The sequence below is a fragment of the Cyprinodon tularosa genome, unplaced genomic scaffold, assembly GCF_016077235.1.
Source record: "Cyprinodon tularosa strain WSP-4 unplaced genomic scaffold, ASM1607723v1 ctg82, whole genome shotgun sequence".
In the NCBI taxonomy this organism is placed as follows: Eukaryota; Metazoa; Chordata; class Actinopteri; order Cyprinodontiformes; family Cyprinodontidae; genus Cyprinodon; species Cyprinodon tularosa.
Window position 1 is genome coordinate 835,258 of NW_024039585.1, and position 15,282 is coordinate 850,539.

General features: G+C 35.8%; 1 protein-coding gene across 1 annotated transcript; it reads left to right on the top strand.

Moving 5' to 3' along the window:
* The first annotated feature begins 1,238 nt into the window (after positions 1 to 1,238).
* Positions 1,239 to 14,914, top strand: mcoln2 (mucolipin TRP cation channel 2). The gene is made up of 13 exons (XM_038272124.1): positions 1,239 to 1,397; positions 1,955 to 2,108; positions 2,801 to 2,974; positions 3,749 to 3,905; positions 3,998 to 4,076; positions 4,157 to 4,253; positions 4,579 to 4,678; positions 4,944 to 5,056; positions 5,294 to 5,443; positions 7,712 to 7,813; positions 8,027 to 8,149; positions 10,630 to 10,836; positions 14,440 to 14,914. Exons 1-13 carry the CDS (start codon positions 1,354 to 1,356, stop codon positions 14,608 to 14,610), a joined length of 1,671 nt encoding a protein of 556 aa, XP_038128052.1. The 5' UTR covers positions 1,239 to 1,353; the 3' UTR covers positions 14,611 to 14,914.
* The last annotated feature ends 368 nt before the right edge of the window (positions 14,915 to 15,282 follow it).

Here is a 15,282-nt window from a genome sequence, read left to right on the forward strand (position 1 = left end):
TGTTTAATCACATTTTCAAAGAATGCTTAAGGTATTTATGCATGGTTTGTGATGATAGCTTTTCAAGGCTGTAGGTTTTGTACTCTTTCTTTAACTAGAATCATTTAAGTTAAGACTGATTTTAAGAGATTGGCTTGCATTCTGCATGAAAACAGACATGATTTGTTTATTTGTTTGGGAAATATTGTGTCTATTAAACAAATAAAAGCCTGACAGGATAATCCTGAGGTTTTGTCCTATTCGGATACTTTTTTGATAATAACAAATAAAATATTGTTAGTATCTAAAGTAGTTTTCGGAATTGCTGTCCTCAAAACATTATACATTTTTGAAGAAGCTGAAGAAATAATCTAAAATAGGGTAGTTATTTTACTAATTTGATGCAAAAAACTCAAAGTCAAATTATATATTTGCCATAGCTTTGAAAAATTATATTTTCTATTAAAGGGCACAACAATGGGTGTTTGTGTTTAAAGCAATGTAAATTTTGAGGAATTTGTATTGTATTGTATTGTAATTGTACTCTATTGTATTGTATTTTGCATAATAAAATTTCAACAATTATCTACAAGTAGTAGAAATTGTTGTGAAGAAGCATATGTTAAGAGAAATTTGTTAGAACAATAGTAAAAAAAACAAAACAAAAAAAGGAGCAGCCAGCATAAATAGCACAAAATGTATGTATGAATTCATTTTATAATTATTTCTTTATAATTAATATTTAATGGTTTTTTTCTATTGATCTGTGTTTTTTTTAATCCTTTTAACTTTTTTTTAAAGAGAAATTAGTTAGGATAATAGAAAAAAAGGAGCAGCCAGCATAAATAACACGAAATATATGTATAAATTAATTTTATAATTATTTCTTTATAATTAATATTTACTGTTTTTTTCTGTCGATTTGTTTTTTTTTTTTACATCCTATTAACTTTTTTTTTTTTTTTTTTTTAAGAGAAATTAGTTAGGATAATAGAAAAAAAGACAAAAAAAGGAGCAGCCAGCATAAATAACACGAAATATATGTATGAATTAATTTTATATTTTTTTCTTTATAATTGATATTAACTGTTTTTTTCTGTCGATTTGTGTTTTTTAAATCCTATCAACTTTTTTTCCATAGAAACATGAATTTCTTTTAAGTACTTTTACCTTATTTTTTTGGCGCTCCATATCAGGTTGTCTGATCCCAAATTGCGCACCTGCGCGCCGCTTGGAATCCGCTCGCTCATTGGCTGGGTGGATGCTCAGCAGTCACGCAGAAAGTTTAGCTGCACTTTCCTCCGCGTAAAGTGACGGTGAGCACTGTCGTAACCCCACTCGGGTAAATGGTGCTTCTCAAGGGGCTCATCGAAAATGGAGTTACTAGTTCGGTATCTGGACAGGAGCAACTCTATTGGGTAAGTTCCTATAGATAAAAAGTCATATTTGTGTTACTTTATGTCTGTCGTTAAAGCGCCTGCCCGGTTTTACCCTCCAGGTAAATAAAAAGCAAAGTAAAATTATATTTAAACCTAACCTGGCCTATATTTCTCTAAAACTCCCCTGAAAACATTTGTCCGAATGCTTTTAAAATATATATATGCGCTGTAACTGTAGTTGGCAAATCATTGGGAAAATATTGAGAGCAGGCCCCTCTCTTGCCTTGGACTTGAACCTTGGAAACATCATGAAAGCAAGCACTGTCCTCACTGTTTGCAGTTTTTCTCCCCTTTACTCGAACCAACAGAAACTTGGTGACATTGCTGCTTTCTCACACTTTCACTTCTGCATTATTGTCCAGAGAGCTTGATTTTGATATCTGCACAGGAAAATGAGCTACAAATTACAGATTGGAACTGTGTTGAAGAGAAAAAACACACTTTAATGGTTATCTCTGAAGTGTGCATGTACCGCAGTTACACACAAGTAACCGTTTCCTGTTTGCCCCTACCTTATGTTGCTCTTTTTGTTGCAGCTCTGACACAACTCAAGATCTTATCAAGGAAGAGAGCCTGAGAGATGACCTGAGGTACTACTTCATGAGCCCCTGTGAGAAGTACAGGACCCGTCGACACATACCATGGAAAATGGGGGTCCAGATTTTGAAGATTGTCATGATCACTACTCAAGTATGTGTAGTTTCATTTCCAGACTTTTAGGATTACAGGAAACAACCTCAATCTGAGATGGATCAACATGATAATTTTGAATTTATGACATATCTAAGTAAACTTTTCGCTCACAAACGAAATGCAAACTTGTTTGAGTAAAAAAAACAAAAAACTAAAAACACTTATTTTTAAGTTTTAGTTTGTGTGCCCTTTACTGGCTTCAGTTTATTTTCTTTTAGATGCAAACAGCAACCGCTGTCTGCGATGAAAGCAACTTGCTAAATCAAATCTCAGTGGGGGGAAAAAGGGAATGTAAAATGATTTTTATTTTTCTTCCAATAAAAGCTAGTTTGTCGAATAGCATCTCTCAATGCTCAAAGTATTGAATCTGGGTTGAAGCGACAAAGGGCCTCCTTTTGGGTATCCGCAATGACAGGAAACAGTTGTTTCAATTTCCACAGCCTTGCCAAAGCTGGACAGTAACAGACTGACAAACATTTTTAGCTCTATGATTCTTTTTGTTCAGTCTGGGCCAATCTCAGATGAATGTTTCTGAACACCTTGTTGAAACTTTACCATAATATTTTCAACTCTGTACCACCAAGGTGTACCAAATAATTTGGACCCTGCTCAAAAAATGAAACTATACCCTGAATAATGCTGGTAGACTTTGTGTTTACTGTCCATTCTTATTTTATTTTATTTTCAAGCTCATTCTGTTTGGCCTCAACAACCAGCTAGTGGTTGCCTATAAGGAGGAAACTACCATGGCCCTGAAAAACCTTTTCCTGAAAGGCTACACTGGAGTGGATGAGGATGACTATAGTATTGCTGTCTACACGCAGCATGCCGTCTTCGACAGGCTGTTTTACGTCCTTGATCAGGCAAGTTTTTTTTTTTTTTTTTTTTTTTTTTTTAAATCTGGTATTTATTAAAACTGAGGAAAGATGATTATTCATGACTTGAACAAAAATGAACAAACTGGATGATGAAGTTTAATCAATTCTTCCTGCATTTTAACTGTCCAGTTTCTAGGAAATATTTCCAGAGTCACCAATTTAACTAAATTATCCTTTAGATATTGACATATTTTCATCATACTATACTATTTAGTATAAGCCTGTTGGTGTGTGTGTGTGGGGTGGTCGGGCGTTGGAGAGTCAACCAAGGCGCCATGGTAACTTTGAATAAATTTCAAATATTCAACTCTCAATTGGGAGAATTTGTCCTTTGGACATTTTTTTTTTTTATTATGCACCCCTTAAATCTGGCATTCATGGGTCCTCACAAGAATGCCATTTTTGAAAGAAAGCAGTAAGGAATGGAGTTTACAACAAGCCAGGGATGTTACTACAGAAATTTACAACAGGAGGTGCTGTTCTGTTAGAGATTGGAATTACGAAATGGAATGACCTCGTCTAAACTTTATTTTATTATATTTATTATATTGAAATTTAAATGGTATCACTGTTTGTTCCTGACATTTAGCAGTCATAAAATGTTCAAAGCGGTTTCTTTAATAAATGTTAAGTGATTGTTTAATCTCTATTAATTATGGCATGATAAACAGCCTGCTGTGGTGGAAGTGCAAGGAAACCTTCCTCCCCATAGAATACTGAGAGACACTGTGCTTTACCTGAGGCCTGTGATATTTACAGTATAGCCAGCTGGACCAGCTCTCTGTGGGGCCGATCAGTTATGCTGAGGATGAAGATGGAAAGCTGCTGCCTCTCACCATCTGTAAAGAGTACTACAAAAGAGGCAGCCTTGAGCCTTCTACTGAGTCTTATAATATTGATGCCCGGCTAGAAACAGGTAGTTTTTATAATCGAAGTTTAGCAATCGTCAACTTGAACAAAATTTCTAAAAGCAGCCCCCCCTTTTTTTTCTTCTTTCCATTCTTTCAGTCTGCATGTCACATGATCCAAGGACTGCGAACATGTGGAGAATCCAGAATACATCATTTTTCGATTTGGACTTTTACAGGTATGTTGTGTTGTTTATGTAATATATGCATGTGTGTATACTTATCATGTAACTCTTCAACAGTGATTTTTATTTTGTAGGCTTGTTGACATCAAAATAACGTTGCAGCTGAAGGGAATCAACCTGCAGACAGTTCGACACCGGGAGCTACCTGACTGTTATTCCTTCTATGTTACGGTTAGGGTTGTCACGACACTAAAATTTCAAACTCGAATGTTGACACCCAGGAAAATATTTGATATTTGATGTCGTAGAAATAACAAATGGCATAATAATAATTTATCATGAAAAACTCAACTTTTCAAGGTTAATGTGTCAAACATGCAAACGTTTGTATTTGGTATTGATATCATTCCAAATAGGTATTGAATTCAGATACAGTGTTTGAGTATCTATACTTTGTTAAAGTATCAATACTTTTTCACTACTTTTGAGTGAAAATGCACCACTTGGTACAAACCTAAAATTCTTTTGGCTCAGTCTTTTTTTTTTTCCCTGTTAGATCACATTTGATAACCAGTGTCATAGTGGGAAAGTAAAGTTATTTCTGGATATAGATGCTGAAAGCAGTGCATGCAAAGACTGGAAGATATCTGGAACAGGTGAGGAAAACTAGGCTAGTTTTACTGCAGATTACAGAAGCAAATGTTTTATCTGAACTAAAATAATTTTCTTTGGTTTCATCACAATTGAACGCTCTTCCTATCTCATACTTAAATACTTTCATTTAAGCATATCTAACAAGACTTGCTTCTTGAAGTTTTTTTCTGTTGGAAGGCGTTTTCTTAGGCTCGTATCAGTAGTGAGTGTGAGGGAGTTGTGTCTGAGATAAGCACGCACTAAGCCACTTTTTATTGTCCTTTTCAGCTCAGAAGAACACGCATTATCTGCTGGTGTTTGATGCCTTCGTCATTCTGGTTTGCATAACATCAGCCGCATTATGCACCCGCTCTATCATACTGGCTGTCAGGTTACTCCAGGTCATCTATGAAAAATGATCATGTTATTTTGTTGCAGTCCTCTAATCAACAACTTTCTATATTTTAGTTCTAGATTGTTTGTAGGAAAATCTTCCCTGATCAAAATAAACCGTATTAAAAAATAAATGGCAAACCTAATCTATCAAATTAAAGTACTTAAGATCTACTTATGCTTGCTGATTAAACTGTTTTAAAATGCTAATTTAATCTGAATTTCTGCCTTTATGTTTTTTCTAGAGATTCTCACAATTCTTTCAAGAGCACTTCCATCGGAAAGTGTGTGAAGATGACCAGAGTGAGTTTCTAAATGGCTGGTATGTGTTGGTCATCATCAGTGACCTGCTGGCAATAATTGGATCAATACTGAAGATGGAAATTCAAGCAAAGGTAAGCTTGATAAGATGTTGACTTTAATGACACCTGATTTCTTTTGCTTATTGTAACTAAACCTCATGTTACAGCATATGGAAAACGGCCTGTATTTAAATAGCACCTTTAATGTCCGGGAATTCAAAACCCCCTTTAAACAGCGTTCAGTAATTTACACACTGAGCATTTTCTTGCCTCAGAGTATTCAACCAAAGAGGGCAGTGCTAAGTGTTTGGATGGGTGGGGTAATTGTCAGTGAATTTGATATGACTTAATAAATTGAAACACTATGCTAACTAATAGGTAATAAAATACTAATTTAAAAACTACGGATCAATGTTTACAGTGCTTGGAATTCAAACTACTGATTCATCACAGGGGTGTGCCTAAGTGGGATGGTATTTTTTCACCCTCCCACATTATGTTATAGTGGCCATATACAAGCAATCGATTATAAGTGTCCACAAGCAGGAAACTGGAATACGATCACCCAGGGCATTATGTTACTGACTTCCATATTCTAAGATAAATTGAATGCACCATTCTACCGTAATCTAAGGGCTGTGCTGTAAACTTAATAGATAATATGAACGTTACCGCAGGAGGCACATCTCAACATGGAGGGCAGCACTAAGACCAGTTTAGGCAAAATACTACATAAGCAAATGGGTTTACAAAAAAAATGTGGAAATGTTGAAGAGTATCCTAAATATAGTACCCAGAGTCTGCCCATCTCTGGCTCGGTGTGTCTCTATAATGAGGATTATAAACATCCAGCCTTCAGCCTTTGTTGCTTTGGTCATATACTGCTTACCTTAAACAAGAGGGCTGTTTGTTTTTTTGGGGAGCTGTAAGACGTTTATGGCAAAAAGCTATTGTTATGGATAGATTTGGACAGCTTTAGAAATTAAATGTCTCTAATGAAATTAACCACACCCCCACCACCACTATTATTGTAAAATAGCAATGCTACAAAAGAACAAGAAAGAGGGGAGGGGGAGGGAGGTAGGGGAATAACTTTTCAAATGTTTTCTTCTTTATCAATTTTATTTTTTTGTTTTATTTTTTTTTTATATTTTTCAATTATCAATACAATTGTTAAGTAAAGTGATGTCAAGGCATTGCTCTAATAAAATGGCAGTTAAAAAAAAAACACTTACTGCAGTTATCATATTTCAAATAACCATTTCTCTTGGTTGTGCTTGAACCACCATCCTATAAGGACCATAAATTTGTCTTACAACCATTTTTAGTATATTTTTGGTTGTTTAATAGTATTGGGCAAATTGTTTAACAAATTTGACCATAAATAAAGTGGATGTGTCGCTGGTTAGTTTGTATCAGTGATCTGCTGTCCCTAAGGTTTGGAGCTTGAATCATTCCTTTTAACAACTTCATAAATATATACATTTTTGTTGTTTTGGGTATTATTGTCTCTTGCAGTTCTAAATTCAAATGATCAACATTTACTAGTGGCAATCAGCCGGTTTGAATATCCACATTTGCTAGAAAATTAAGTTAATTGATCATCCAAATTAATTAGCTCTTAAAGGCAAGTAGTCCTTGGTTAAAATTATCTTGTGACCAGAATATATCCTTTGTGAATTACTTTTTAATTAGAATAAAAAGTTATTTATTAGAATATGCTAATATTCATAATTGGATAACAATAACACATGATGTATTAGATTATTCCTGCAGGCAGTTATGATTTAAAGATCTGATCCTTTTGTAAAACATGTTTGCCCATTCAGAGGTTTAGAAGCTATGCTGGTTAAAGTGAATGGTCATTTTCTCCTCATCCAGAAATTGTGGCATTCTTTGAATTCATTCTGTTCAAATGGAGACGTTTAGTGTTAATTATACAGATAAATGTAGTATAACCTTTGATTTTTACATCTAGTTATTTCCTGACTGTGTAATAAACTTTCCAGTAGGCGCTTGTATAATCTTTAGTGACCTTTGGCATGAAATCCCAGCATGTTCATAAACAAGCTGAATGATATAAAGTTAATTATTAATGACAAATTCTGTGTGTAAAATAATTTTTTGTGGACTTTAAAATACTATTATGAATATAACTATGTAGTTTGCTGTGAATATTGTTCAAATGTTTGATCAATTGTGTGTTAACTTCCTGCTGGACTTACCGTTAAAGTTGCATGCATGATTTACCTTTTGGTTACAAGGAGTTTAATTTTTCTTAAAGAACTCTGAGCATATTTTCTAATGCTGCCATCATACTCTTTATTTTTATCCGAATTTCTGTTATTTTGCCACCTGTAGAGTCTGACAAGTTATGATGTCTGCAGCATCTTCCTTGGAACCTCTACATTACTGGTATGGGTTGGTGTGATCAGGTACCTGGGATACTTCCAGAAATATAATGTAAGTTCAGAGTGTTTTTGTTCTTTAGGATTTTTTGTAAACTCGGTTTTTGGTTGCCTTTTGAATGCGTTTAGTCATTGACACCGATTTGCACGTGGACCTGTTAATAGTCTGTTTTTTTTTTCAGAAACATGGCCTCTAAAATGTTTGAGGAAAATCATGATTAAATATTTCTTCTTAAAGGCTGAAACCTAATTTCATGAATGCATTTAGGTCCTGATTTTAACAATGAAGGCAGCCTTTCCTAAAGTTCTTCGTTTCTGCTGCTGTGCTGGCATGATCTACCTCGGTTACACGTTCTGCGGGTGGATTGTACTGGGACCGTACCACGAAAAGGTTGGTATATAATGGGTTTTTAAAGGCTCTGCTTAGACATGAGGGTTTGTTTGAAACCCTGCACTGAGTCATGCTGTGAGAGGTGTGAAGCAACTCTAACCATAGAGGAAATATAACGTCTGTGTTTTTTTTTTGTTTTTTTTTGGTGACTAATGCTGTTTTTCCTCAATAAATGTTGAGGTCACATGTTCCTGTGGTTAAACAAGGGAAATCTAAATGTCTGAAAGTGTTTCCATTGAAATTCCACTTTTATTATGCAGATTTACCAGAGTACATAAGCTATTTATGTCAGCATTTTTGGGGGAAAAAATGAGGAAATGAATCGGCAGCCCTCTCCTGCATTACTAAACAAGTCAAATTTTTATTTGTACTTTCTGGACATTGCTCCTTATATCTGAGCTTTATAAATTAAAAAGCCAAAACCATTTTGTTTTGAGTTACTAAAAGAAGTTTCTCTTACAAAAAAAGACTAAATGGTCCTTCATTTTTGGATCAAATGTCCCATTCCCATATCTCTAATGCATTTTGTTTCAAAGAACTAGTTTATGTTGAATAACTTGAAATCAAGGAATTTTACTTGATTTATTTACTTTGATCTCATGCCCTACATCAGAGTGTTAGAATGTAAATATTGAGTTTGTGAAAAAAAATTAAAACCTGGGTAAAGGCATGGTCCTGCACACTTAGAAAAGGTCTAAGAGTGATGTTTTTACTTCAGATTATGCATTATACCTTTTTTTTTTTTTTTTTTTTTTTTTATATATATTGTGGAAAACAAAACAAATACAATGAACACATGTAAAAACATTTTAGATAAAATGATTTTCATATTCAGGAGGTGCATAATATTTTAGTATGTCTAGTGGAACTGCTTGCTTGCTGCATGATTGATGGATGGGAAAACAGAAATAAAGATATTAGATTTAAAGCAACTGAATCTTAAGTTTCTGTAAGAGTTCAATGCAACCACTAGATGTCAGTGTGTGTTTTTTTTAATTTTTTTTTAAATTTTTTCTCTCCTTTTGTTTTGTTTTTTCCCAATTCAGTTCAAATATACTTTAAGTCCTAAAGGAAACTTGAATAATAATTAAGAAAATATTACAATTATTCCGATTTCCTTATGATGGTTTCCTTCAGTGCTTTACAGGCTGTTACTATGTGATATTCTGCTCTGTATACATGTCTTGTTAAGATTAGAATACTTTCTAATAAAAAAAAAACAAATTATTGTTAGGCTGCCATACACCTAGTATTAAATAAATCTTGATATTTATCTTTGAAATTATGATTAGAAAACTAAAGGTGAACACGTATGCTCTTTTCAGCTTACAGTTAAAGAAACTAAGGAATGTATGCAGAAAAACTGTAGAGCATGCATTTGTGAAGAACACTTCAAATGTTTTGGCACTTTAAGAACTTCAAGCCATCTGCCCTTAGCCACTGTTTAATTATTAATCAGCCTCTTTAAAGGCATACAGATTGTCTGTGAGAGGAAAAACCCTTGTCAGCAAGTGGCATCAGGAAGCCGTGTGTTTAACTATCCTCCTCTGTTAAGATAAATAATTTACGGAAGTCTGACCAGGAGTGGAGTCAAAACAAGTCCTGCCCAACAGAAGCAAATTTGTTCAGACGGTGCCACATCAGCTGCTCTACTTCAACTGGTCCACTGCAAATAAATGGTGTTGATCTTCAGCTGGTCAGCAAGGATTCCTTTATTACACATTCAGGATCTGATGGCACATTTCTCAAAATTGTTTTATACAAATATGAAATTCCTATTCTATTAACCAGTCAATATCATGCTATAACATATAGCATTCTGTTGTTTCCCATTTATACCTTAGTTTTCTAATATTTTTACTTCATGGCAAATTATACAGCTTAATGGGCTTGTAACATATGTAGTTTTCTCCATGCTGCAGTTAAACATGGATTTTCAGTCAGGGTATTTGCAGAAATATGGCCAGGGAAGTACACTGATATTATGTCAGCCCTTCCAGGGACCTCCGTGTATTTACTCAAGGAACAAACAGAGGATGTCCTTAAACTCTACTTTCTATACATCTGACTATTCTCCCTTATATCCATTGAGACGCAGCAATCGTTTTAATACTGTTGCTCTCTGACGAATAACTGCTGCTGACATGATGACCGCATCTGACATCTATGATCCTCCTGCAAGACATCTGTTTTTTGTTTTTCATTTCAATCTTTGTGTCGTGACTAGCCAGCTGTTGTGATTCTGTCCTCTGCATCGTTTCTAGATTGAGCCTGTTTTGAGATCTTTAGTCATTTTTGTTTTCAGTTCTCTTTAAATTCTTAATGTATGTAGTTTACCCATTTCTCTATGTATACAAGTTTGTTCAAACATTAATGTATAACTTGGTATTAAACATTATAATTATTAGAATAACTTTTTTTTTTTTTTCAAGCAAAAACTAAACATTTTTATTACTAATTTCTTACCTGCTTCCCTTTAGTTCGAGGGCCTGAGTCGGGTTGCAGAGTGCCTCTTCTCCTTACTGAATGGGGACGACATGTTTACCACCTTTGCCCAGCTAAAGGACAAGAATACCCTGGTGTGGCTCTTCAGTCGGGCTTACCTTTACTCCTTCATCTCCCTGTTCATCTACATGGTGTTGTCCCTTTTCATCGCTCTCATCACAGACTCTTATGAGACAATTAAGGTAAGATTTTCAAAAGGGGAAGAATGCAGCACTATTTGCGCACTGACATTTATGGTGCCTTGCAAAAGTATCCATTACCTTTTGATTCTTTCCACATTTGATTATGTACAAAGAAACTTTAATAGCTTTTCTTTTATCAATGCCTTTTTTTTTAGCCTCATTACCACGAAATGTGGTTTGCATCTATCCAGAAGTGCTATACAGGATATAAATATTACAGGTGTATGTACAAGCAAAAAGTAATAGTTGGGGACTGTAAAATTTTTTTTATAAATATGAATATGGGAGCTACATGCACAGATTATACAGAATATACAGGAATGTTAGGAAAAGGATTATATATGTATTAGTGGGTTTATAATACAAGATAAATAATGGAAGAAAAGATTAAGTTTATTTTATGCAATCCTAAAAAATGATTGCCCATGATGATATGACCAAACATTACTTGTTTCTGCCAGAAGCTGCAAATATCTCAGACAGCGTGTAGAAATCCTGTTGCTTGTAAAACTGCTGCTCACACACCTTAAAGTTACAGTCAGTTTACCAAAGCTGAGCACTGCTTTTAAATAAGAGGAGAATGGGGGACTCCGCTGTCTTCTTGAACAGATGACATCACGAAATAAAAATGTGATGAAAAAGAAAACGACTGAGGCAAAAAAATCTATGCACTGTGGGATATAAGGTAGAGATGATCTTTTTTTTTTAAACAAAAATTTCTAAATTATTATATTGGAGGAGTTTCATTGACTTGGGATGGAAATATTCAGAAATCTGTATACAATCCTTGGCTGTCCGAACGATCACCATAACCCCTAAATATCTCAATCACTATATAGAGCAGGGACTATATAGTGGACTTTATTTTAGCTCGGTTAACAGACCATCCAGACAGATGATCACTACTTTGTGAGTGATGCCTGCACCATCTTTGTTTTAAGCATTCTGGAATATATACTCACCGGCCACTTTATTAGGTACACCTGTCCAACTGCTCGTTAACACTTAATTTCTAAGCAGCCAATCACATGGCGGCAGCTCAGTGCATTTAGGCATGTAGACATGGTCAAGACAATCTCCTGCAGTTCAAACCGAGCATCAGTATGGGGAAGAAAGGTGATTTGAGTGACTTTGAACGTGGCATGATTGTTGGTGCCAGAAGGGCTGGTCTGAATATTTCAGAAACTGCTGATCTACTGGGATTTTCACGCTCAACCATCTCTAGGGTTTACAGAGAATGGTCCGAAAAAGAAAAAACATCCAGTGAGCGGCAGTTCTGTGGGCGGAAATGCCTTGTTGATGCCAGAGGTCAGAGGAGAATGGCCAGACTGGTTCGAGCTGATAGAAGGGCAACAGTGACTCAAATAACCACCCGTTACAACCAAGGTGGGCAGAAGAGCATCTCTGAACGCACAGTACGTCGAACTTTGAGGCAGATGGGCTACAGCAGCTGAAGACCACACCGGGTGCCACTCCTTTCAGCTAAGAACAGGAAACTGAGGCTACAATTTGCACAAGCTCATCGAAATTGGACAATAGAAGATTGGAAAAACGTTGCCTGGTCTGATCAGTCTCGATTTCTGCTGCGACATTCGGATGGTAGGGTCAGAATTTGGCGTCTACAACATGAAAGCATGGATTCATCCTGCCTTGTATCAACCGTTCAGGCTGGTGGTGGTGGTGTCATGGTGTAGGGAATATTTTCTTGGCACACTTTGGGCCCCTTGGTACCAATTGAGCATCGTTGCAACGCCACAGCCTACCTGAGTATTGTTGCTGACCATGTCCATCCCTTTATGACCACAATGTACCCAACTTCTGATGGCTATTTTCAGCAGGATAATGCGCCATGTCATAAAGCTGGAATCATCTCAGAGCGAGAGAGACTAGAGCAGAGATCACGGATTAGCTCTTGTTTGTATAGTAAATCCTCCGGAGCGTCCGGCACCAGGCTACACGTGATACAAATTAGCCAATGAGCTGTGTCAGTCTGGGCTGCTGCTGCGAGGCACTTTTAGAGACAGCAGACAAACCTGTGGCAATCCAGGTGATGGGAAAGATGGAGAAGATGAAGAGAAAAAGAGAGCAGCGAAAGTGTGGACTGCTGGAAAAAGCGTGGTGACCTAGAGAAGTGAAATAGCAAGCTCAAAGATGAACCTGCACAGTTTGAGTATGTTTGGCTCACCTTTCTGCTGTAAAGCAGGATTCTCCACCATGAACATAATCAAAAATAAATATCGATCCAGGCTCAAAATGAGCACCTTGATATGTGCTTTAGAATGGCTTTGTCTCCATTCAAACCCAGGTTTAAAGCCTTGCAGGGTGGCGTAAAGCCCACTGCTCTTGTTAAGCCATAAAAAAGAAAAACAAAAAAAACGGTCAGTTCATAAAAATTGATTCAGGAAATTGTCTATATACCAAACTGAAAGATTGTTGTTCTCTACATCAAAAACAATTTAAATTTTTAAATGGAAAAACTTTCTATTTTTTTTTTATATTTTTGTATTTAAAAATTCAATGTATAACTTGGATGCATAAACAACTCCTTTTATTTCAGTGTTTAATGCTGTTTAGAATAAGCCATTATAATTAAAAATGTCTCCGGACCTTTACTGGTTGTTGTTTTTCTTTGTTTGGACCCCTCTGGTTTTTAATTGGTTGCACTAAGTCATTGAATGAGTCATGTGACCTAGTCTTTGGGACCAGTCTGAGCTCCTCTTAAAAACAAGAGCAAACTAAGCTAAATGTTCTGTTCAGCAAGAGAACAGCTGGCATTTACAGTGTCTAACAAAAGTATTTGCCCATATTGAACATTTCAACATTTTTTCACATATCAGGCTTCACATATGAAGATATAAATTTGTAATCCTTTGTAAAGAATTAACAACAAGCGGGATGCAATCAAACAAAATTTATTGGATATTTTAAACTTTTTTAACAAAACAAAAACGGTTAAATTGAGTGTGCAAAATGATTTAGCCTCCTTCAGTTAATACTTTATAGCTCCAACTTTTGCTGTGATTACTTTTGCACATTGGGAGTTTTGCTCAATCTTCCTTGCAAAACAGCTTTAAGCTCAGTGAGGTTGAATGACGAGCGCTTGTAAACAGCAGTTTTCAGTTCTTTTCACAGCTTGTCGATTGGATTCAGCTCTGGACTTTGACTTGGCCATTCTAACACCTGGATATGTATATTTATGAACCATGTTAAAGGAATGCTTTAATTATCCTAACAACCATTTCATTGTAGATGTTAATGTTTTGGACCCTTGTCTTGTTGGAAGATAAATCTCCGTCCTACTCTCAGGTCTCTGCAGACTCCAACAGTTTTTCTTCCAGAATGGAATTATATATTATATTATATATAATATTTGGCTCCATCCATCTTCCCATTAATTTTAACCACCCTCCCTGTTTTAGTGCTTTGCTTTAATTTTACTGAAATGGTCACAACCCTCCTAAATTGCGATTTGTTCATGAGTCTAAATCAAAGTTGTTGTTTTTTTTGTCTGTTACCTTAAGGTGTTTTACCTGGTTCAGTTTCAAAGATTATTTTAAACTTTATCTGAAAAGTTTTAATATTTTCTTTTGTCTCTGTCTGCAGAACTACCAGAGGCATGGGTTCCCGTTGACTGACTTGCAAAAGTTCCTTCAGGGTCATAAAGATTTTCCTGTGCAGGAAGAAAATGGCCAAACAGAAGTTGAGCTCAGTAACTCTATAAACCGCTGCTGCTGCTGCCAACGGTACGACAGCAATGCCAAGATACTTCACTAATGTTCAAACCCTTATGATGGAAAATGTGTGTATGGAACATGAAATCCATTTTGAGTCATGTGCCTACCTGAGATTTACAAGTTGATCCTAAATGTCATAACTCTGGTGCCTCTGGGGTCATACACCTCCACCTTTCTCAGCTCTTCCTCTTGATAAGGTTTTGCTCTCCAAGTGGTACTTGTTAGTTTCATTTGCAAACATGGATGGTTGTTACAAGTTGAGCTGTAATGCTGACATTTTGCGTTGAGCCTGATATGGAAATGAATTGCTTGATGGTTGGAAAATAAAACTGAGATAAAAATGGCTTTTTCTCATCTCCTTTTACAGCCATATGCACGTTGTCATAATTATTGAATAGAAATTGTGTGTGTGAAGAAAATCTGTACTGATTATTAAGCCATGCTCAAATTAACAGGGTTATGGTTGTAAATGTAAAGCTGCAGCTAAACTGCAGCTAAAAGCTGCAAAAACTGCAGCTATTTTTTGGGTAGGGTTTGGTTAGGTTTAGTTGAACTCCTGTACAGTAACAACACCTTAGCTGATTGTGCTGTACTGCCTGTGCAATCTGATAAAATGCTAATTATGTTGCTGCAGGCATAAGTTTGTAACAGTCATGTTAGATATTATTTTGAGGCTCATGGAAAATCCCAAAGTTTCCCAACAAAGACTCAG